This window comes from Balaenoptera acutorostrata, chromosome 7 (genome assembly GCF_949987535.1).
Source record: "Balaenoptera acutorostrata chromosome 7, mBalAcu1.1, whole genome shotgun sequence".
NCBI classification, from domain to species: Eukaryota; Metazoa; Chordata; class Mammalia; order Artiodactyla; family Balaenopteridae; genus Balaenoptera; species Balaenoptera acutorostrata.
In genome coordinates, this window is record NC_080070.1 from 45,499,174 (window position 1) to 45,524,350 (window position 25,177).

Here is a 25,177-nt window from a genome sequence, read left to right on the forward strand (position 1 = left end):
TTTAAAATCATCTACATTTGTTTAACACTTTTATTTTTCTACTGTCCACATAAAGAATTATATAAGGATGTTTATAGCCTTTATTCATTTTAGTCAAAAACTGGAAACCACCCAAATATCCATCAAAAAGATAATCTACTTAAAATTTCTTTTATATGTAAAACCTCTACACAGAGGACTACTAATGCACTTTGAAAATACCTTTAACATGGTAGTAGTCAACACAACATTTGTTTTTCATATTAAGCATTAACATGTATCTCTACCTTGTGCTTTAGAATTTAAATCTGCAAGCAAGAGTTTCCATGTAGAATGGAAAAGGGTTAATGAATCAACTTAATTCAAGAGAGACTGGGGGTGGGGGGAGGGAGATTGTTCATTTCCCATGACAATGTGTTTTGTAGATGAATTTTTTTAAATGTTGGAACCCTTTATATCACAGTGTCATCTGAATAAAGTAGTTTTATGGTAATCATTTTCCTTCTCAGTTGAGTAAAATATTGAATAGCTTAGTTATTCCACTCTTAAGAAGGGGACCATGATTAAACATATATAGAGATCAAAAATGGCTGTCAAATCCTATCAAGACTACCATATTTAACCATCTTCTTGTCAAAGGCAGTTCTGACCACAGACATTCCCATAACACTTTTCCAGCCTTGGCATTTGGCCACCATGAAAGAAAGTATTTTTTTCAAACAACACCAAGAAACTTCAAATATTCTTTTTAACCTTTCCCCCCCTCTTAGCCAGAGTAGGCAAGGAGGCATTTAACCACTAAATTTCTACAGCATATGTATAGAGGGAATCAGAATTCACCTTTCAGGAAAAGTAACAACTTTAAATGATCGTGTGAAAAATGAATTTGCAGAACACAGGGAAGTCTCTTTATAACATTCCCACAGGAACAAAAGGTTTTATAAAACATAATATACAGGAAGATGCATTTGAAAGTAACATTGTTTTATGGGTCTTGGACCAGAGATTTTATAAATGAATACCATATATATGAGAAAAACCAGCACAGGATGAAAATCAATACTATCATCCTCCTGATCTTCTGACTTTTCACGGTGGATCCATAAAGGATCTTAAAAACAAATGAGGGAAGTTCTCCAATATTATAAAACCTCTATACTTTAATGCTTAAGCAAGGAATGGGAGCAAGCACAGCATAGGGATTCTTCCATAACATTATTTTCCAACATTTCAACCATATCTATTGGAAAATAGAGGCCGTATGGTTCACTAGTGAGACAAGGGTTATCCAAACATTATTTTTTGATTCCCTATAAGGAAAATAGCATTAATCTTTTATTAGTGCTAACATCCCTACACAGAAAAGCAAGGCTGTGTTCTGGCTGTTCATTCACCCCACTTGAGCATATCAGCTCACTCTCTGGATGGCAATCAAAGAATCCAGACGGCTTTGAGAAGTATAGCCTCTCAGCAACCACATGTGGCCACTAATACATTTCCTTGGCAGACAAGAAAAAGGCTCCAGTTTAGACAATTAGAAGTTATTTGAAGGCTGAGGATCTGATTATCTAAGGTTGCCTCAAGATGAGGCAAAGGTGACTTACTTATTCTTCAATTCACTATTTTCTTTGGCGGGCTTTTTATTCCAAAGAATTCATGAATTTTTATTTATGTGACAATATAATCCCATACAAGCTTATAGAAGTCACTTTATGATTTAAAAAATATTCCACCATGCTCATATATATTATTGGTAAAATCTGTTCGCCTCCTTTACTGACAATTATATTCCCAAACATACTGAACCTTTTATATATAGTATTTTCTTTCCACCTCAGTCACAAACGTGGGACTACTGTGCTGTCAGACCTTTATAATCTATACCATGCCCATATTATGTCTACACTCTAACATTAACCTTTCCTTGATAAAAATTCTATTTTTTTGAAGTTCCATTTGACTGAAAAAATCAAAGTAAAATAAAAGAACTGAAAGAATTAAAGGAAAATGAGCTTTCACAAGGCACAAAAACAAGAGAGATAAAAGGGTTAAAGAGAAGAAATGTCTTTTATACTAAATATTAAAGAATTTACATAATTTTTGAAAAATAAAAACTTTTTGACTTGTGAACATTATCACAAACACTCAAATAATTTTGAATATCATTTTATGCTGAAAAACATATTAATAACAAAAGAATCAATAATGTATAGAAACACAACCCCAAGTAGATGAAAAAACTGATTATTTCTATTGGTAAGTTTGTCTTGTATAAGTGCTGCCTCACTGGCATATTGAGAAATAATTTGAGCAAAGGTGAATCCAGGAAGCCCAAGTAATCACTTCCACTTTTACCACTATGGTGGTTAACAGTAATTACCATGACCCATGCACTGTAGTAGATGTTCAACACGTGCCTGTTAAAGAAGAAAACAAAACCCAGAAGTTGGCTACAACGAGGGCACCGGGCTAACATTTTTTTCTGAAAAATAACCTTGAAAGCCTGATGTGTATGACGTCGGCCCTGCTCAGTTACATGGGTATTTTGGTTCATTCACTCAACAAATACTTATTTAGCCCACTAAGTGCCAAGGACTGTGCAAGACATTAGACACACGATGGTGAACAAAAAATATGGTGTCTGCCCTCATTAAGCTTACAGAAAAGGCTCCTTCTCCTGCCTCTCTCACGGTTCACATAAATCCTCTAACTAGAAAGGCAATTAAATAAGAGGTAATGTATTAGAAATAACATAGGCTTTAGAATCTGAGAAATGGAATAGTTCCTGCCATATCAATAAACAAAGGATGTCACAGTCATCAGCAATTGCAGCCCTCCAACGTGAGCCAGTGAGCCCTGAGGAAACTCAGAAAGGAAAGAATACCTGCCATCTAGCAGCCATCAGACTGCAGCCACTCCCCACAGTGAGCCATGAGGAAACTCAGGATGTAAAAATACAGGATACTGGCCCCAGATAGCTGAGGTGCATATCAAAGGAATGATTTCAGTGAGTCCAGACTCTTGCATCTTCCCAGACACAGAAAAGCGTTAAATTCCTTAACCTGGGATATCTGGTTTTCTTTAATTAACAATGATCTTTTGATGTTCCCAATTACTTGCCCTTTGTTTCAGAATGTCCGTATAACCTGGCTCCCCCACTTGCCTCCTCAGAGCAGTTTTCTCAGGGTTACTTGAGATGTTGTCTGCCGGGCTTGAAGTCCTTAAAACTCCCACCAAATAAAACATAACTCTCAACTTTTAGGTTGTGAATAACTTTTTAAGTCTACAAATCAGATAGCTCTGGATTCAAGGCCTCCCTCTGTCCAGGTATGATTTGCAGCAAAACACTTATGGTCTGTGAGCTTCTGTTTCCCAATCTGGGAAATGGTAATTAAGTCACCTATCTTACAGGGTTAAATGCAATAGCACAACATAGAGAAGATAATAAATATTAGCTCTCTCCATATAGTCTTCTCTATAAATAAATATAAAAATGCCTGTTGGAAAATCAAACTACAGAAGACAGAAACATCAAAACTCTGCAAGGGAGAGATCTTTCTAAACTTAGAACAAATAGAATAAATTGAACAGGAAAGGAACGATTTGACCACATTAAAACACACACACACACATAATTTAAAAGCCAAGAACCCACAGTTTAAAAGCCAAGAACAATCTGGCAAAAAGACGTTCGCACCAAGTACAAAGAAATTAATCTGTACTAAATAAATAGCTCAAATAATAGAAATAAAATAAAAGATCATCTATCCAGGAGTCTACCAGAATCATCCAAACAACTGAACTGTTGAATCCAGAAGAATTTTTATAATAAACATCCATTCATCAAATCTGGCAGTCCACAGACTACTTTCAAAAAACCCTTTCAAAAATGTAACATTGTGGACTAAACAAACAAATAAATAATTAAATGATAAAAAGAATAGTAAACATACACCAGCAGCAGTGGAACAAAAGAAAGAACACAACTTCATGCCATAAGCTTTGAAAAATGGTGACCATCATGAAACGTAGATGTTTCCAAGAATCTTCAGGGCTAGACTTAGTGCATTTTTTGAAGGTGCTAAATCCAAACTCCACATAAGGAGGAGGGGTGGTGAGGTAGTGAATAAACAAAATTCTGAAACCTTACTAAAACTCCCAAATTTAGGGAAAGACAGACCCAGAAGGGATATAGACAGCCTGGAGAAATGGAAATGCCCAGAATAACAAAACCTCTACCTTTACCACATTCCCTTTCTATCAGATAAGTAAAACAAATTTTACCATGTTGGTGTTTTTCTGCCAAAAGAAAAACAACAGTAAAGGCCATAGACCGTAAGAATAGCAGCCACACTAAATATCTCCAACAATGATGATGAGGATGGGGAGGGGAAGATGGGCTAGAGAAGCCTCACACATACCCACAAGGGGCCAGAAGGAAAGGGTGGGGTGGGAGGAAGAGGGGGAGTGGGGAGGAAGTCAGCACAGAGAAAATCCAAAGCCCAAGAATACCCTCCCACCTTCCAAAATAACAAGTTAAAGACCATCCAGGTGGAGTAAACAGTGATCCAAGACGATGAACAAAACCACAAAAGACAGGGCTGAGGCCGGATGGTCCAGTATGGCTGCCACAGCCACAAATACTCCCTGAGCAACATCTAGCCCTCAAAACAGTGTGTCAGAAAAGAAAACAAACTCATCTCTGGTTGGGTAGGAGTAAAGGCAAGGAAAATTCACCAGCACCATAAAAAAGCAAACTGACCCAGACAGAGTTGCCCTGTCTTGAGCAAGATAAAGAGAGATTGCCCTGGCAATTCCACAAACGCACTACAAAAAAAGGCAGGGAGAGACAGAAAGGGGAAGATAACAAATGAAAGACAGATGAAGAAAAAACAGAACTGAGAATCAGCAGAGGGCATCGATGACTGTCAGAAGTGCTGTCACACATGCTCCCCATCAGTCCCAGAGTACTGATACAGGGTACTGCCCATCAGTCCCAGAGTACTGATACAGGATACTCCCCATCCACCAGCAGACAATGTTACCAAAGATCCTGAGGTGTGACTGGACACACCCTATGTGCACCTCAAGATGGCTTTCCCAGAATATAAAATGTGCATAGGTTTAAAATCAATGTGTGAAACTTTTTGCCATTTTAAAGGAAAGGCACGTTACCCTACATTGTTTACTTCCTCACAGCAGGCTGACAGTGAACTCAGAACCCGCAGATAGATACCAAACTCAAATGTTCACACCTCCAACTGCTTTAAATATAGCCCAAATTAGCATATCTTTACCCATTTAGAGTGTACGTTCTTTGCATACCCTGCAAAACTGCACCTAACATCTGCTAGCCACATATAAGACAAATCCTGGGGCTATAAAAGGCTCCAAGTCATGGCTGCCCTTCACAGCTCCCTGACAGAGACTCACTATCCTGCATCTGAGCAACTTCACCTAGACACATAAGCCCCACTCGAACTTCCGCCTCTCCTGGGAGTTTCCTTGCCCTCTTCCCCTTCTGGGTGGTGGTCCTGTGTCACTGTCTCTGGAAGATCTCCTGCTGCAAGGGACTTCCCCTCATAAGAAATCCTGTCAAAGCACCACCCAAAAAAAGCTCATTGTGTGCTACTGCCATCTCACAGTCTTTTTCCTTGAACAGCTCTGAAATCCTCAAACTCACCACAGTTAATTATTCACTGATATTCTCCCGAAGATCCACCCCTCCCCACTTTCAATCTTATTTGTAAAAGGAGAATTCACTATACCTTCAGCAAAAGTAACTCTAGCCCAAGTGTAATCACATTTCTTTGGTGAGAGTAACAGTTCAGAGATGCCCAACCAGAGCCACTGAATTGGAAAGAGAGCTTTGCTGAGCCTTCTGGGAGGAAAGCAGGCACTTTTTCACATGGACTAGAATCTGAGAAGTAAAATTTAGAGCTGCTATAGCCATCTTGTAACCAGGGGGAAATAGCCTGTCCAAGGAAACGGAAGCAAGAGATGAAAAGAGAGAAAACAGATCTGATCACGTTGAAGGCCCAGATGATGAGAGCCAGTAAATTTCTTACTCTTGCTTAAGCCAACTGTCAACTGCAATCAAAAGAATTCTCAGTTGTACCAAAGGCAAGATTCGAAAGAGAAAAGAACCACATCCAGTGGAAAAGCAGAATTGTGGCCTATACAGAAATTGGGAAGTTTTGGGTTTTGATGGCAAAATTTTTTTAAGTCTTGAGTTGTTTATTACCAGGTAAGGTCAAAATATAAATACTCTCATGAAAAACAAAAATTTATGATCAAGAAAATTAATTTTAAAAATTAGAGCAGACTATAGATAATAATACTGTGTTATATCATTTTAAATCTGTTAAGAGATACAAATATCAGATCATTCTATTGTACACGTGAAGCTAATATAATGTTGTATGTCAATTTATACCTCAATTTTTTTTAATCTATTTAAAAAGTAGATTTCATGTTAATTTTTCTTACCACAGTAAAATTATAGATAGATAGATAGATAGATAGAATGAATGAATAAATGGAAGATAAATATGAAAAATAAGAGCAAAGAAGCAAAGTGTTGGAGAAGGTTAAAAATTGAATAAAGAACCAGATGGTGGTGATAATCACTATTGAAGTATTATAGAGCCTTTTTTTTAATGAACCACAATTCATTATGAAGAGATGGCAATAATTCAACATGACTAAAAAGCACAAATTATGTAATGGGAAAAAGTTTTAAGGAACAAAACTGGCCCATCATAATCCAGTGTAATTTTTCAAATAAAAATGTATTCAAGTTAAATTTTTCAACAAAATATCATGGAAGGCATTTTGTTCATCAGATCAAGATTTCATCTTGTGTCCTCGAAGACTCCTCAAAGACTTTATAATCTTTCTACTCTGAGAAACTAGTACAGTGCCTGGGCATTCAGAAGACTCTCAGTAAATGGGCATTGGATGGATGGATGGATGGATGAATGGATGGATGGACAAACAGACACACAGAGAGAGATGATGCAATTACCACGCTTGCTCTAGTCCCTGAAAGTTCCCATACATCTCCAACAAATCAACTATTTCTTCCCACTGTTCTTGTCACACATTTGAAAGATTCCTATACATTATAAGGTTCATCAACCTGTCTCAGCCCTACAGGATAAATTTTGGGTAATTGAGGATGCAACTAACTATAGGGTCTATAAGTCACATTATGAGTAAAGGAAATTCCAGCTCAAATTTATCTTGATAGTAGCAAGATACATCACATAGACTACATAAAGTATCATATTTTACCAAACTAGGTATACACAGTTGTTGACCTTAAAACAATAATTTTCCTTCTTCATTCCACCACTGGGTTTTTGTCAGTAAACATTAATGATGTCCTTTTCCAAATACTATTCTGAAATGGCAAGCTTATCTTAATTAGGTAAAGTATCATGTCAAAAACCATTGGAAGTTGTAGTGACACAATGAAACAAAAGCAGAGGAAAATCTGGCAGGTATATCACTTGTTCCTTTTTTCAAAAACAAGTAGAATTCAAATTACCAAACAAAATAAATAACACCAATTTTAGTAACATTTTTTTTAATGTGAGTTTTTTTTTGTTTTTTTTTTTTTTTATTTTTATTTGTTTATTTATTTATTTATTTTTGGCTGTGTTGGGTCTTCGTTTCTGTGTGAGGGCTTTCTCTAGTTGCGGCAAGTGGGGGCCACTCTTCATCGCGGTGCACGGGCCTCTCACTGTTGCGGCCTCTCTTGTTGCGGAGCACAGGCTCCAGACGCGCAGGCTCAGCAGTTGTGGCTCACGGGCCTAGTTGCTCCGCGGAATGTGGGATCTTCCCAGACCAGGACTCGAACCCATGTCCCCTGCATCGGCAGGCAGATTCTCAACCACTGCGCCACCAAGGAAGCCCGTAACATATTTTTAAATCAATTCAAATCCACCTTTTCAAAATTGATTTAGTATATTTCCAAACTATAATTTGATTGTCCATACTTATGTCACTCACTAAATTTTGCAAGCATTAGTCAATAGTATAAAAAGCATAGATAAACTACCATATTTACAAAACCCAGAGTCACATGTTCCTTCAAAAAAGCGGCTTAGACGCAGAGCAACCAGGCCCGTGAGCCACAACTACTGAGCCTGTGCGTCTGGAGCCTGTGCTCCGCAACAAGAAAGGCCACGATAGTGAGAGGCCCGCGCACCACAATGAAGAGTGGCCCCCGCTTGCTGCAACTAGAGAAAGCCCTCGCACAGAAGCGAAAACCCAACACAGCCAAAAATAAATAAATAAATAAATAAATATTATTTTTTTAAAAAAAAGCAGCTTAGATTAAAATCAAAGAAACTATAAACATTTTAAACTTCAAACACATCTTCCACACCCCTCTGTAAAAAAAAACAGCCCAATATAGCCACTAATATCGCACATTTCAATCATTTCCCTCTAAAAAGTATAATATGGAAAGAATTTTTATTTAAATTCTGGAATGGCAGGTAGTAGTTTAAATAATGGAAGCTACTAGGCAAATATTCTTCAAGTAGTTCATAAAACTAGATTTCCTATTTCTTTAGCACTTCTTTCTCATTAATAGACATTGCAACATAGCTTGAGGTAAAACCAAAACTTACGGCATCAAATGAACGCACCTTTGAGCTTTTGCAAATGTATAAAGGGTATTTTTAAAAGGTTTTCTTAACAAGCAAGCAAACAAAAAAAAGGTTAGAAAAAAACAGTAATTACTCTTTTGCTAATTTCAAATAATATATTACCTCCACACACATATAAACTCTCTGATTATTTTAGGGGGTACTTTTCTTATAAACCAAAATACCAACCAAAGAAATGAAATTGAGAAAGCAAATATCTGACCTAGAAATTACCCAACATGTTTTCCATAATCTATGCAGAACCAAAGTTATGCACCATCTTTAGCCAAACCAAGTACACATCTTTCTGATTGGAAAGTTTTTTTCCTGAATCAGGGAGAAAGCAAATTTACTCATAGCCTAGATAGCCCAGTTTAGTATGGTTAATGCCATAAGATTCTAGAAGCAGAGAGCCTGGGTTGGAATCCCTCCTCTACCATTTACTAAGTATATCTTAAGTTACTCAACCTATAAAGCCCTTAGGACAGTGCCTGGTACAGAATAAGCACTCAGTAGATGCAGGGTGGCAGTAAACCTCTAGATCTCTGCAACTTGGCATCGGTTGGGAGACTGTCAGAAATTCAAACTCCCAGGTCCAATTCCAGACTTACAGAGCCAGAACCTACAATTTTATCATGATCCCTTCATGATCTGGATGCAAATTAAAATTTGAAAAGAACAGCTAGAAAGCATTTTTACATTATATTCTGAGATATTACCTATAATAATTAATTTTTTAAAGAACCACTCCATTGCTCTTCTGAAGTTACATTTATTTTTAGCAAAAGGCAAAGTATTATTTGGGATAAAAATTCCTCCGTTAGTGATTTTTTACCATACCTCTGTATTCAAAGGGAGACCCAACTAAAGCCCAAGGTTGTAGAGGACTGCCATCTAGTGGTAGTTCATTCTGATACACATACCAAATAAACTCCCTCTGCCTACCAGTACTTTAAACACATTTGTTTAAAATGCTGCTAGGTTTTCTTTTTGCTTAATTCCTTTCTTGAAGACTGCTGACACGATTACCCAACTTAATAATTCCACAAGAAGACATCTTAAATACAGAGGAAGGTAGAAGACAAACATTTTTCAATTTCCTTTTTTAAACTCAGATTAAAAAAAAACAAAAAAAACCTCAGATCAAGTGATCAAGCCTAGGGAAGTTTTCAGATTAAAAGATTAAAAGCTCTCTCCTGTAAAGGTGCACATCAGACACACACTAGCAGCATCAGGCTTAGAAAATAGGCTTTCTTTTGAAATGTGCATTTCTTGGGGTGACTTCTACTTTCTTCTTCCTACGTTCTGTACTTTTTACAATATATTTATATAATTTGCAGGGGTGCTTTTTTGAGAAAAAAAGTACTTTGTAACCTTCTGACTCAATAACTCCACTTCTACATTCTATCCTAGGAAAATAATAAGAAACATGGGCAAAGATTTATATTCAAAGACGTTCATTTCAGCAAACCAAACTTAATCTCAACAGCTTCATAATAACCCACTGAATCTATGCATCAAAACTTAATCATTCTCCTCTGTTACTCATTTAGATCACTTCTAATTTTTCTATATTACAAATAAATATATGTATATACAAAAGGAAGGAAGGGAGGACAAAGAGGAAGGAAATAATTAAATATATGTCAATTTGATATGACTTTTTCACATTTTGGATCACTTCCTAATATACATTCCCGTAAACCACATATCAGCATTCAAGAACATTTTCACAGTTCTTAACAGCCAACCTGCTTTGTAATAGTACTGTAAAATTTTACATGGCCACAAGCCATGTAGGATGTACAGACTGTACTATCACCTCTCTAGCAGCAAGTTTTATCCCATGGATAATTTTTTAACAGTTTTACAATTAAGATATAATTTACTTACCACTCCTTAAAAGTATACAACTCAGTAGTTTTCAGTGTATTTATAGAGCTGTGCAACCATCACCATAATCTAATTTGAGTTCATTTTCATCATCCCAAAAAGAAACCTTGTAACCACTAGCAGTAACTCCCCATTCCCCATGCCAATCCCCCAAAAAGGCTAATTTTTACTACTTTACCACCCCATTACTTTTTTTTTTTATATATAAATTAATTAATTTATTTATTTATTTATTTACGGCTGTGTTGGGTCTTCGTTTCTGTGCGAGGACTTTCTCCAGTTGCGGCGAGCGGGGGCCACTCTTCATCACAGTGCGCGGGCCTCTCACTGTCGCGGCCTCTCCCGTTGCGGAGCACAGGCTCCAGACGCGCAGGCTCAGTAGTTGTGGCTCACGGGCTTAGTTGCTCCGCGGCATGTGGGATCTTCCCAGACCAGGGCTCGAACCCGTGTCCCCTGCCTTGGCAGGCAGACTCCCAACCACTGCGCCACCAGGGAAGCCCCACCCCATTACTTTTTCATGTTTTCTTTTAGATACCTCAATGATATTATGCAAGTGTTTCAAACCCATGAAACAGAATAATTGCTTCTGCTACTCGGATATCTCTCTGTTTCAAATTGGGAAATATCCTGCTTAACCATAGGAAAGTAAGATACGTTATAATCACCTCCTGTTTTTTCAAAAGGTACTTTTTAAATGTAAGGCATAATTTAAGAACTAAGAGAAGATATATAAGTACAAAGTTACCTATTCTTTCCAAAACTAGTAGCAACTCTAATTACTTTGAAAGTCCATTACTGAATATAGCAAAAATGTCACACAAAAGCAAGGAATTTCTTTTTTATTTAATTTATTTAAAACTTTATTTTAATTGGGTTAACTTGATCTGGTAATAAAACTAAAAGTACAGTGCAATCAATGTAAGATAACATTTGACATGTGATCTAAAGAATTGTCTTGTTAAAAATAGGGCTTCCCTGGTGGCACAGTGGCTGGGAATCTGCCTGCTAATGCAGGGGACAGAGGTTCGAGCCCTGCTCCGGGAAGATCCCACATGCCTCGGAGCAACTAAGCCCGTGCGCCACAGCTACTGAGCCTGCGCTCTAGAGCCCGCGAGCCACAACTACTGAGCCCGCGAGCCACAACTGCTGAAGCCCGCACGCCTAGAGCCCGTGCTCCACAGCAGGAGAGGCCACTGCAATGAAAAGCCTGCGTACCGCGGCAAAGAGTGGCCCCCGCTCGCCGCAACAAGAGAAAGCCTGCGCACAGCAACAAAGACCCAACACAGCCAAAAATAAATAAAATAAAAAATAAATAAATTTTAAAATAAATAAATAAATGTCTTGATACTACCAAAAAATAAAAACTTACTTTCATTTAGCCAAAGCACTTTTTCCTCATACAATAATTTTTTTTACTCCAGATGTATAGAATTTAGCCATTTTTCTTTTGGGGATTTAGTAGGGGAAAGAACATTGAAAATAGTTAATTAAACAGGGGAGACCTAGGTCCCCCGATCATATCAGACATTTTTTTAAAGAACAGTGGAAATCAGTTCTAACAGCTGAAGTTGGGAGGGGACACCTCACAGAAGTTAGCCTCTCATCAAATTTTAGCTTTTTCTTTCCTCTCTTCATTTCACTCTAGACATCTCCCATATTCTTCAAATAATCCAAACATTCCTGTTACTCAAGGTAAGCAATACTGCAATCCAGCCAAGTGTTTTGTCTCATATCACTTTAATTATACAAAATGTTTATTTGTACATTACCACCCAAAATATTCTTGCCTTTACCTCTATATATGAAAAAAGTGAGTTCACATGAATGAAGGATGCTTCCAAAATAAAGACATTTTTTGTGTCACTAAAGCAAAATCTAACACAGGTAGCCTACTTTTTATTAACACAACAGTTAAACAATAAACTCATAAAAACTTGAGCCCAAAGAGAGCTATATTATAAAATCCCTAGTTACATGTTCATCAGGTGCCCCCCCCCAAAACACACACACAATCACACAGGTGTCGACACCTGGCTTCCTATCCTCATTTCAGCACCAGCAGCTCCTCTATCGTCCTGTCACAGTGAAGTGAGAGGAGTTGGATTGTAAATTATTCTCCCACACCAAGAGCAACAGTATACACAAGCAAGCACCAAGCCCTGGTAACTCAGAAGCTCTGGAACTACGGTGGCAGCCCTTGCGCTAATTAGAAAGAGATACCACCAGGGTGGGAGGAACCCAGCCTCACTGAGCCAGTACTTCGCAAAGGTAATGCCTTTGTGAAATTTAGGAAAGGCACCCTTCATCTGGGGATGTTTATTCCAGGCCAGAGCACATGGCTTGATGAGCAGGATCAGGTCTGCATTTCAGTCTCCACATGCCCCTGGTCCAGGTGCCCTGGTTTAGAAACAATCTGCACAACCCTGTACAGTGGCCCTGGAGGTGGATTGGGTGGAGACAGGGGTCTACAGCTTCACCCTGCCTATACCCTGCCTAAGTAGAGCAGGGACCCCCATCAACGAAAAGATCAACCCCTTCTTCCACTGAGAGAGGCAGGGACACAGTTCCACCACAGAAAAGCTCAATTTCACTCAGCTCATTTATAAAAGACAAAATGTAAAGAAAAGACAGTTTTAGAAATGTCTCTGTAGATCACATAAAAGTGCTGGTTATATGAAAATCAAACACATTCAATGTTTAAAGTTTTCTTTTTTTATTACTTTGCCCAAGTATTTGAATATAAAGGTTTCAATAAAATATGTTTAACTCTCTCTAAGATTCATACCACATAATTCTCCATTTTTATATGGCCAAATATTCTGGCCCTTACAATAGCACACTCATGATTAAATGCAAATTACCTTTTACACCACCAAATGATCCATAAGTCATATTGCAGGCTGTTCTCTGAAGATTATGTTCATACATCAATTTGATCTGATATTGGGTCCCATGTTCTACATTACCCAAGCTTCCTAAAAAGAAAAAAATAAAAAGACTGCTTTGTATTTGTTTACATTAAAATATATTAATATCTTCTCATCCTCTTACCAATTCCAAGTAATTCAATTTCAGTGAAATTTAAAATGGCAAAGCACTAAAACATATGTATTATGAACAATTAGTATACTGATGACACAGAATGCCAGCACAGTTAAAACAATTTAAGTCTCAGCTAGATTATACCAATAGATGAAATACTACCCTGGGTGACATTTTGTTATCTATGTCCATTATGACTGAGTAAAGTGTAATTATTTAAGTAACAACAAAATCCTCCAATTTCAGTTCTGAAATAAATGAGGTTAAGTTCCCTGCATTTATAACAATGATAGACCAAAGACATGAATCAAAGTGTCTAAGAAAAAAATTCCCCACACTTTCAAGCAATTCAATTTTCTGTCCCAACTCTCAAAATATTCAAGCCCCTAATATATTATGTTCTAATTTAATAGAGAGATCTAAAGCTTCTCTCAGCAAGTAAATAGCAATATGTTTTCTTTGAAGTCTGCCAAGAATAATCTCCTTCAAAACAAAGAAAAATACTTTCCCTGCACTTAATAGATCATATGTGCTACAATCACTTTGTAGTTCATTCCAAATGAGAAAAGATTCTTTATCCGCATTTTACTCTCTAGTTGTTAGGCTTTCTAGAGTATATACGGTTAGAGCTATATCCTAGTGATCAGGCAAGAACATTATGATTAAAAGAGGTGTTAGAAAGAAAAATGATTCCAAATGTAACATTTTCCATTAAGAAGCATCTTTGTCATTCGTTCAAAAATGCAAAAGTTAAAAGAAAAACTTAAAATATCACAAAGCAAATGAAATAGTCCCAAACTGGATAATATTAGATGATTAAAACAATCTAAATATAGGGGCTTCCCTGGTGGCACAGTGGTTAAGAATCTGCCTGCCAATGCAAGGGACACAGGTTCGAGCCCTGGCCTGGGAAGATCCCACATGCCGCGGAGCAACGAAGCCCGTGTGCCACAACTACTGAGCCTGTGCTCTAGAGCCCACAAGCCACAACTACTGAGCCCATGTGCCACAACTACTGAAGAAAGCCTGCGTGCAGTAACAAAGACCCAACACAGCCAAAAATAAAAAAATAATAATAATAAATAAATAAATTTATTTTTTAAAAATCTAAATATATGTTTGTATGTATGTATATACATATTTATACATGTGCATTTACTTGTTTGTTTTTTGTCCAGAAGGATTCACCAGTGTACACTGAGGTTGCAAGAACAGAAGTATTTCTACTTCCACTTTACAACTGAGGCACCTGAAGTTTAAAAAAGAATTCAATAAATTTCCCCCGAAATCACATAGCTGATAAGGGACACAGTACTCAAACTAGGTCTTCAGAGCCAGCACTATATATCCTGGTACCTGGTTGTCCATCATTTAACAACTTTCAGGGAACCTGGTAAACCAATGACAATTTCCAAAATTGAATAAAAAAAGCAGCATCAAAAATATGTTATTTCCTGGGGAGGGATGAATTGGGAGTTTGGGGTTAGCAGATGCAAACTATTATATATAGAATGGATAAACAACAAGGTCCTACTGTATAGCACAGGGAACTATATTCAATATCCTGTGATAAACCATAATGGAAAAGAATATAAAAAAGAATGTGTGTGTGTGTATATATATATATATGGATAACTGAATCACTTTGCTGTACAGCAGAAATTAACACAACATTGTAAATCAACTATACTTCAATATAATATATATATGTTATTTTCACCTCCACCTTTCTCTCCCTGGCTTTCTCTTCCTCATTTGGAAGGTGGAGGGTTGAAAGAGAAAAACTAACAGGCAAGGATTTCTTGGAGGAGAACCACTTCTACTCAGATCTATGCCCCTGAAAATGCTAACAACTCACATACCAGTAGAGTAAAAAAACAAAGAGAAAGACTCAAATTTGCCAGCTAACCCTGATAGGAGATTGAAAGCTTTCTGGAACCTAAATGGTAGTAAAATCAGTAAGGTCCAGAGAAACTGGTGGTAATCACAACCATACCAGCCACACGGGCAAAAACAAAAAACAAAAACTCTAAAAACATAACTCACAGCATTGACCTAAGGACAGTTCTAGCCTCTAAGAAACCAGGAAAAAAAAAAATCCAAGAAACTTTTGGTTTGTCCCTACAGAAATTCCAAATTTCATTCTGCACCTAAAACCAGATGGACCCCTCCGAGTAAGGAATGCACTTACGCATGCCTGCTAGCCAAAAGGCCAGTGAACACAAGGGTCAGCAGTCAATATTTAAACAAACTTGCACGAAATGACATTAGGATTTATGTCTTGAAAAAGCTGCAAATGCATTGGTAAGTTTTTAAATTTCAGGTGACAGCACTTTAAAATGTATTAGTGCACCTATGGAGAACAAAAGACAATTTATCTTCCTTCAATACTAACTTGGAATAAAGGTAGTACCTGAAAATCTAAAAATTCTGATCACTTGTTTTCTAGAGAAGCATTGATGACATAAGATTAAAATTACTTACATATGTTTTGTCCTTGAATATACAGACTGAATACAGTAAATGTATATCTATAATAATAGTCTATATATAGCTAAAGTTAATGTAAAGTTTCATCAATTAGATAGTAAATGGATATCAGAACATTTATGCTGATGGTCTTATTTAAACAAGACCTAATTTAAACAAAATAATTCTCTGGACAATCAAAGGTCACCTTGAAAACAGGTTTTGGTGTAATTTTACATAACTGCTGAGAAATCTAATGATGTTAAATGAAATAAAAGCCATTACAGAGTAAGCTAAAAGGTTCATTGTATTAAATAATCAAATTAGGTTATATAACCCTGTCAAAAGTAAAGAGACATCCTTTTGCCCTCTCACGGCAAATATTAAAATTCTATAAATATGTCAAATGCTTAGTAAGTACAAAATTTTTGGAAAAGAATATTTAAAAGAACATAATCAGTATGGCTTAAGCTCACACATCTGTAACCATTTACTCAGAAACTGCAGCCCATCAGGAAGGAATCTGAGATGCCATGTGATGCTTTTCCTTTACCAGAATATAAGATGGGCAAAGTTCAGGTCAGCAAGACCCTGCTGTTTCTCTGTATTAAGCCTGCATTTAATGACATATCACCCCCCCCCCCAAAAAAAGTCAGCACACTAGCCTCTGATTATTAAGAGTTGTTTGCTATATCCAGGAGGTCTCCTCTAATTTGCCTCAAATATTTTTTAGGAGCACATTAGCGCATAAAAGAAAACAAAAAACCTTTGGGGAGGGGGCCATCAGGGTTAAGGATGTCAAGTTCAGCTAACACTTTTCATCTGCTGACACCAGTGGTTTCACTTAAACTAGAAAGTGTTTATGCTTCCCCTGTTACAGTAAAAGCTAGGTAAAAGTTCAGTCTGGTACCTCAAGAAACATATTCAAGAGAACAAAAACATTAACTTCTCTGCTTCTCAATTTAAGCCAAGCCAGGAAAAATATACAAATTGTCAGGCTATGAATATCATAGGAAGCTGAAGAAATGAGAGACAGAGAAGGAAAATGAGGTGGAGTGTAAGGGAATGTAGTTTGGACAACTCCTCATCCCCAGAGAATACAAAGCTTGTAAATGAATAGAAAGAATAAAAGAGCAATAAAATCGCCATTCCCGTGACAAATAACTTTCATTATCAACACTAATTTTAAGGAGGATACCAATGTCCCATAAACAAGTTGTGACCAAACATGCCAGTTTCTTTCACTAGCCTTTTTTGATAAACACACATTTCATCCCTAGTCTATGCCCTACACCCCAGTGAAACTCTAGAGACTTCTGGCTTTCTGAGCCATCATTCAAACGGGACCAGGGAAAGCCAAGAGTCTAACCTAATTTCTAGATTTTAGGATGTCTCCCTCTCCTGCCCTCTTAGAGCTCCCAGAGCCTCTAGAAGGGACCAGTACCCCAAGCAGTATTCAAGAGTTACTGTGGGCAAGTTCTCCTCCTCCATACCTGTTAATAAAATATCACTTGAAGTTAACAGGCTTATGATGGAAAACAGAGGAACAACTAGACTCCTGCAATAAAGTAGCCTATATCATACCTTCTCCATTTACTCTGGAACACTAAATATCTGCCCTACCACTAGGAGGAGCAACATCTTTTACCATGAAACCAATAAGAGTATTTAGCAATGACAGTAAGAGGTAGTTTACCAGGCCTCTGATATAAATAGAATGGAAACGGAAAAGAAAATGATAGTGGTAACAGATAAGGAAAAGAAGAAAGAAGAAAATAACATACAGAGAGTAATAAATAGCCACTACCAATTGCCTCAGCATTACCTAGAAATAAGTTCATTCATTCATTCAACAAGTATGCCTACCACACACCATATATCAAGGCTGCCTTCAAAATCTAATAGATCTTTGCCCCAAAAAGAGATGGCCTAAGAATATCCAGCTCTGGGACTTCCCTGGTGGTGCAGTGGTTGGGAATCCGCCTGCCAATGCAGGGGACATGGGTTTGAGCCCTGGTCGGGGAGGATCTCACATGCTGCGGAGCAACTAAGCCCGTGCGCCGCAACTACTGAGGCTGCGCTCTAGAGCCCGCGAGCCACAACTACTGAGCCCATGCACTACAACTACTGAAGCCCCTGCATAGAGCCTGTGCTCCACAACAAGAGAAGCCACCACAATGGGAATCCGCGCACCGCAACGAAGAGCAGCCCCTGCTCACCACAACTAGAGAAAGCCTGCGCACAGCAACGAAGACCCAAAGCAGCCAAAAATAAAATAAATAAATTTATTTTTTTAAAAAAAATCCAGGGCTTCCCTGGTGGCGCAGTGGTTGAGAATCTGCCTGCCAATGCAGGGGACACGGGTTCGAGCCCTGGTCTGGGAAGATCCCACATGCCACGGAGCAGCTTGGCCCGTGAGCCACAACTACTGAGCCTGCGCGTCTGGAGCCTGTGCCCCGCAACGGGAGGGGCCGCGATAGTGAAAGGCCCGCGCACCGCGATGAAGAGCGGTCCCTGCACCGCGATGAAGAGTGGCCCCCACTTGCCGTAACTAGAGAAAGCCCTCGCACGAACCGAAGACCCAACACAGCCAAAAATAAAGAAATAAATAAATAAAGTAGCTATAAAATTTAAAAAAAAAAAAAAATCCAGCTCAGTGACAGTAAATATGAATCATGACTCAAATTGAAAGCAAAATACAAAGAAAGCCCAAATCAAGAAAATGAATGTGAGACATCCAAATCCTAGAAGCTAATATTTACAGCAAATTCCGAAAGAGAGTATCTTTTGTATAAGCAATAGGTCCACAGACACTCAGCTTTATTGTATCCGTTAAAAGATTCCCCCATATTGCACGTCATAAAAATAACTGTCAACTTGGACTAAAATTTATCTAATAACTGAAACAAAATTTGTAAGTTACCTTTTCATATTTAATAAGGGCCAAAATGCTGAAACCAAAATGCAATTAACTTTCATACTTGTACCCACAGAACCATGTCAGGGAATGAAACCTAATTAAGTCTCAAATAAATGCCTTGAGGTCTGGTTGAGTGAAGACAACCAAAAGCCAAGAAATTGGAACTGTAAAGAGAAATACTCGAGGTTCACCAAAGAAAATGTACTTTAAACCACCATGACTCAGCATCTAATGAATTTTGCTGTTGCTGTTGAACATTTCTTAAGACTCAAGTGTCCTAAATACCCAGAATTGGCCTCTATTAGTCATAGGCAATCCTGCACACAATTCCTCAGAGGAAGGAGATTCCAAGGAACCCTCTACAGTGATAGAAATTTAAGTATGCATGGAAATAGCAGACCAAGAAAATGTAATAGCCTTTGTACCTGAAAGAATAAATGAACAATGGGAAAATGCTAAGGAAGATAAGAAAACCTTCAACTGAGTCAATATTAACTATTCTTACCTAATATTAAGAAGTCCAGATTTTAGTACAAATTCTACATTAGAAAAAAATGTTTCTTACCTGAGACAGAGTAGACACACAGTTTTCTAGAATGCAACACAGCCAAATGAAGCATTTCAGTACCTCTGAAAAACAGGGAAAGTTTTAAAAGTTTTAATACTAGTTTCAGATGTAACCCAAAAAAATGACAAAATGATTTTAAAAAGAGATTTTAACCATAACCTATCATGAGTGAACTAAATAATTCACTAGATAACATTCAAAGCTGAAAAATAAATTGAACAACAAGCAACCAGTTTGGCAATACCAGAGGCCCAAGGACTCTGCCTCAAGGAGCTGCCTTCACATTGAAGCCAAGGGAGTCTCCCAGCAAAAGTCATATCAGAGGTGCCTTCACGAGTGCTCTCCCACAATAAGGAGATCCACGTGGGACTTCCCTGGCAGTTCAATGGTTAAGACTTCACGTTTCCATTGCAGTGGGTGCGGGTACGATCCCTGGTTAGGGAACTAAGATCCCGCAAGCCGCAGGGTGTGTGTGGAGGGGGAGACCCACGTTCTGGTCCTGGCTTGAGCAAGTCACTTACACTCTCTAAGCCTATTTCCCCTTTTGGAAAATAAGAGGTTTAAATTAAATGAAATAAAAATCATGTGAAAGCACCTTGTAAAGTATAAAGCACTACAGAATGCTAATCATCATTGGCAAAAGGCATATATCACATGGAGGTCTGAAATTATACTAAAGGTATTGAAAATATTTCAGTTTGGTCTAAATATCAAATAGAAATAAACGGCCACTGTCACCACTACACTTCCCAGCCCCTATCAAGTGGTTTCCAGAGACAAGGCACAATCCAGAAATCCCAAATTCAAAGTCTTCAAGGGTCAAGTCAGAAGATGTAAGTGAATAAAGGGTGTAAACGGCTGTGATCAATTGGAGACTAGGGCCAGACTAAAGGAGGCAAGGACTACTCAGCTCTGGGCTTGTGGCCAGATCTCCACATTTTTTTCAAGAAAAGCCAGAAAGCAGGGATTTTTATGTGAAAATTTCTCGTTCCTAAATGTTGGCAATTCTTTTAAATTTAAAACTAATCTGCAAGCAGGCCTCTGATGTTCGACCTCTGATGCAGACTCTGTTCTAAACTGAAAGGACTAGAGTTGAAGTCTGAAGGCCTGGACTGGGGTCTTGACTCTGCACTTTGATATTTCTGTGATCATTTAATCTTTCAGAGTGTGAGTTTGTCATTTATCAAATAAGAATTATATTAGATAATACCTGCAAAACATTGTTACAGTGAATATATAAATACTCACCAACTCACTCTACTACCAGAAAATGAAAATATACACAACTATCACATAATCAAGACCGCCTTCAAAGATTTTTATATGTACCCTGTAACACTCAAAACAATCTTTCCATCATGCACAGGAAAAGAACATGATGTCATGGAAAGACAGTAAAGAATGGAGTCAGACAGACCTGGGCCTGAATGCTGGCTGTGTAACCTAAAGCTCTGAGCTCTAGCCAGTTTCCTTATCTCTAAACGCAGATCACATCTTACAGATAAGATTAATGAGATAGTACTAGTCAATTAATACTAGTACAGTATCATTAATGTTCACCTCCTCCCTTCAAACAAGTGATCACACAGGTGAAAGCCACACTACTGTGTAGAATGATTGTGACAGCATTCCACTTTTTTAAAAAATGAAAAGGTAAAAATGCTTCTTAGAGGCAAGAATTCTTTTGTCTCCTTACTTTATACATCCATCATATTTAATATGTGCTAGGTACACAATGGGCACCTAATCATCATCAGCTTTGAGATGGAGTAGATATTTACCAGCCACATCAATCATAACATCCTGATCCAGCCTGTCACAGGGCATAAAAGTCCCATCTCATGTCCTGGCCTATAGCATCCACGAAGCAGCTTCCCAACAGAATGAATCGTGTTACCAGAAGAGGGTTAATGCTCGGGAGCAGTCTTTCAGGTTTTTCTAGTAGGAGTCAGGGCCCTGAACAAGTGGAACCTGGGGCCAATAAGTCACGATGTGCAACTGGAGTGAGCCAAAATCCAGAGCTCAGGGCACTCCCAGACTTAAGACAGCAAAAGGGCGCTCAAAAAGAAAAGGTACGGGAAAACAAGGCCACCTCTGTCTACATAACACTTCACAATAGATACTTTTATAAATGATTAAAAAATACGGGCTTAATTTTAAGAAAATGCATGTATGAAAATAAGATAAAATCAGCAATATCATCAGTAAATAAAAAGCAGATATATTACACAAAATGCAAAATAATAAACGGTGTTCTAAAATAAATAAGGTTTAAAAATAAAGTACTTTGAACCAAAGACTTACTTTGTGGGGTGAGCTGGCTTCCTTTAAGAAACTAAGGACCTCTCCACCCCAAATAAGTAATTCGTTTCAAAGCTTCAAAGTTATGCACCAAATCACATAACTGCTATGATGTCTAATTTTTTTAAACAAACAGTTTGTTTAAAACTGGACAATTAGTGCTTTAAGTGGTGAATACTTTCTATTTCTTTGTCTGGTTATTTTTCAAAAGCTTATCTCTTTTCCTTTAAGCTTCTGACACATCAGGCATCTTATGTCTGTTACTATAAAAAAGTCCTAAATTATTCTATCTTAAATGTACAGGTTTCCAAATTTTAAAATGTTCAGTACATGAGGACCACCTAGGTGACAATATACAGGAAATATATTTAATTCATAGATAGTCTTTTTTTTTTTTTTGAAGCATCCACAAAAGTGACATAGTAAGGGATTGACATACTCCAAGTATTAAGATAAAACACCGGAATTGGTGGGCTGTACTTACGAAACAAACTTTCCTACTTCCACTTGCAGTATTGGATCTCGTAGATGCACTTCTAGAAGCAAATCTTCAGCTTGCGCTCCATCTCCTGTTTTTACAGGATGAGGATTAAAGATCCTTAGGTATCCCATAAAGCTACCCACAATTACTTTATCTGTAAAGAGATTTTTTTAAAGATATAGAAAGAAACAAACATTAGCAACAAAAATTTTTTGGAAATAAAATTTCCAGTGTCTAAAAGAGAAATCTAAAAATTAAAAGAATCCAGCTTTGCTTCATATGCAAAAACCAATCTGCCAATAGAATATGTAATTAAAGTGAACTTATCTTAATAACACATAGCTTTTCAAAAATAGCTTTACATCACCAATATTCAAATGTACTAACATATTACATTTTTCTTAAGCCTTGATTTGGGGTCGTAGCCATAATTTAACACAGTCAAAGCAAGCCCTTTTAAGAAAGGACCAGTATCAGGTTGTAAGCTGATTTCGTCATAGAGTGTCAACTCTATACCTGGTTTTGGCTGTTGAAACACCGTATTAACTCAGTGTAAAAACACTGAGGCCTCATTAGACAGAGTGCTCTGATTTACAATTTCTAGTCTTGGGTACAAAAGGAGGAAATAGTAGGATAGGTATTATGGGTTGAATTGTGTCCCCCAAAAAGATATGTTGAAGTCCTAACCCCCAGTACCTGTGACTTTATTTGGAAATAGGGTCTTTGCAGATGTAATCAAGTTACGATGAGGTCACACTCAATTAGGTAAGTGATAGGACTCAATTAGTATCCTTATAAGAAGAGAAAACAGAGACAGGGGTGGGGAGAGGAGAATGCCACGTGAAGACATAGAGACAAGCAAGGAGAAGATGATCATGTGACAATGGAGGCAGAGATTGGAGTGATACATCTACAAGCCAAAGAATGCCTGGTACTATCAGAAACTGAAAGAGGCAAAGAAGGATCCTAGAGGCTTCAGAGGTAGCATAGTCCTGCCAACACCTTGATTTTGGATTTCTAGTCTCCAGAACTGTGACAGAATAAATTTGTTGTTTTATGCCAGCCAATTTGTGGTACTTTGTTATGGCAATCCTAGGAAACTAATACTTTGGGTTGTTTGAAATCCCTGGATTAGTAGAATACATTGACTTTTTTCTATCAGCTTAAAAGAAGGAGTTCTACACACTTATTTATTGAGAGTTTATTAGGTGCCAGGCAATGGTCTAAGTAGCTTATATATACTAACTGATTAAATCCTCATAATAACCCTATGAGAGAGGTACTATCCTAGGAATTTCAATCCTGAATAGAGACACACATGTCATTAAGAATCTGGTGATACTATTCAAAATAGCCAAGACATGGAAACAACCTAAATGTTCATCAACAGATGAATGGATAAAGAAGATGTGGTACATATATACAATGGACTACTATTTAGCCATAAAAAAGAATGGATTAATGCCATCTGCAGCAACATGGATGGACCTAGAGATTATCATACTAAGTGAAGACAAATACCATATGATATCACTGATATGTGGAATATAAAATAGGACACAAATGTACTTATTTACAAAACAAACAGACTTATGGTTGCCAAGGGGGAGGAGGAATGGGGGAGGGTTGAATTGGGAGTTTAGGACTAGCAGATGCAAACTATTATATATAGAATGGATAAACAACAAGGTCCTACTCTATAGTACAGGGAACAGTATTCAATACCCTGTGATAAACCATAATGGAAAAGAATATGAAAAAGAATGTATATATATATACACACACACACACACACACACACACACACACACATATATACATATATATATAGCTGAATCACTTTGCTGTACAGCAGAAATTAACACAACATTGTAAATCAACTATACTTCAATTAAAAAAAAAATGAATCTGGTGCTGGGTGATCTGATGGCAGCCTCAGAGGTCTACAAGGTCTCTGGAAACATACTGGTTCCTGTCTCTGACTAAGGCTTGGCCAAATGAACTCTTCCTGCATTCAGGAGAGCTATGTCACTCTCATTCCAATCTCTCTTTTATTTGCATTTATCATAATTGTTTCCTGTCACTTTGTGGCAAACAAATAAAATAAGATGTTAATTGATATACAGATTAGCACCAGTGAATAAACTACAGACACCAATTCCTGCAGGGATATTTGGAAATTGGTTGTTGAGCTAAGTTGGGGCACAAAGCATTAAGACTTCTGTTCATATTCTAGGTGGGGTTAAATAGCATTGTACACAGTGACAGAACAGTTAATCAAGTTAACACCTCCAAGCATCTGGAACACTGTGCCCATTGCAGGTGACACTCTAGTGAACTGAACAGCTGCTGCCAAATGAACAGGAAGGAGGAATGCCAAACCATACATAAGATAGCTTTTTCTAAGGGCACTGGATAATTTAAAGTAAGAGAATGATAGGTTTAAATCTCAAAATTCTCATCTCAAGGTAAAGAATAAAACTCAGGGTCTTTGGGAGTCTGCAGAATTTCTTACCTCTTTTAGCAGGGGGCTTAACCCCTAAGAATCTAGTTCAGGGATTAACTCTATAGGTTTTAAATTGCAGTAACAAATGAGTTCACAGTCTCTCCAGGTTTCTTGCATAAAAGTAAAGACATTGATCACAAAGAATGGGACTCAACTTCAACAAAGCCCTATCCTCAGGGGTAAGAGGAAACCAGGATGGCCAAGTCCAAGTGGTGACAATTTAACCCCTAGAATTAAAATGTGTATGTATGATTATTAAAATAGACAGTGGGACTATTACAGTAACCAGATCTCAGGTAACAGTCTAACTATCACAGATTACAAGCTATAATTAATTTATATGGGATCCCCAGGAATG

At 37.6% G+C, this 25,177-nt stretch overlaps 1 protein-coding gene across 6 annotated transcripts in view; it reads right to left on the reverse strand.

Moving 5' to 3' along the window:
• BBS9 (Bardet-Biedl syndrome 9) overlaps positions 1–25,177 on the reverse strand; it is a 465,641-nt gene that overhangs the window by 425,440 nt on the left and 15,024 nt on the right. For all 6 annotated transcript variants that reach the window (XM_057549919.1, XM_028164767.2, XM_028164765.2 and 3 more), the window contains 3 exons: positions 22,317–22,467; positions 19,529–19,593; positions 13,394–13,507 (listed from right to left, as the gene is read on the reverse strand). In XM_057549919.1, coding sequence (XP_057405902.1) covers positions 13,394–13,507; positions 19,529–19,593; positions 22,317–22,467 — 330 coding nt within the window. The remainder of the gene's footprint in view (positions 1–13,393; positions 13,508–19,528; positions 19,594–22,316; positions 22,468–25,177) is intronic.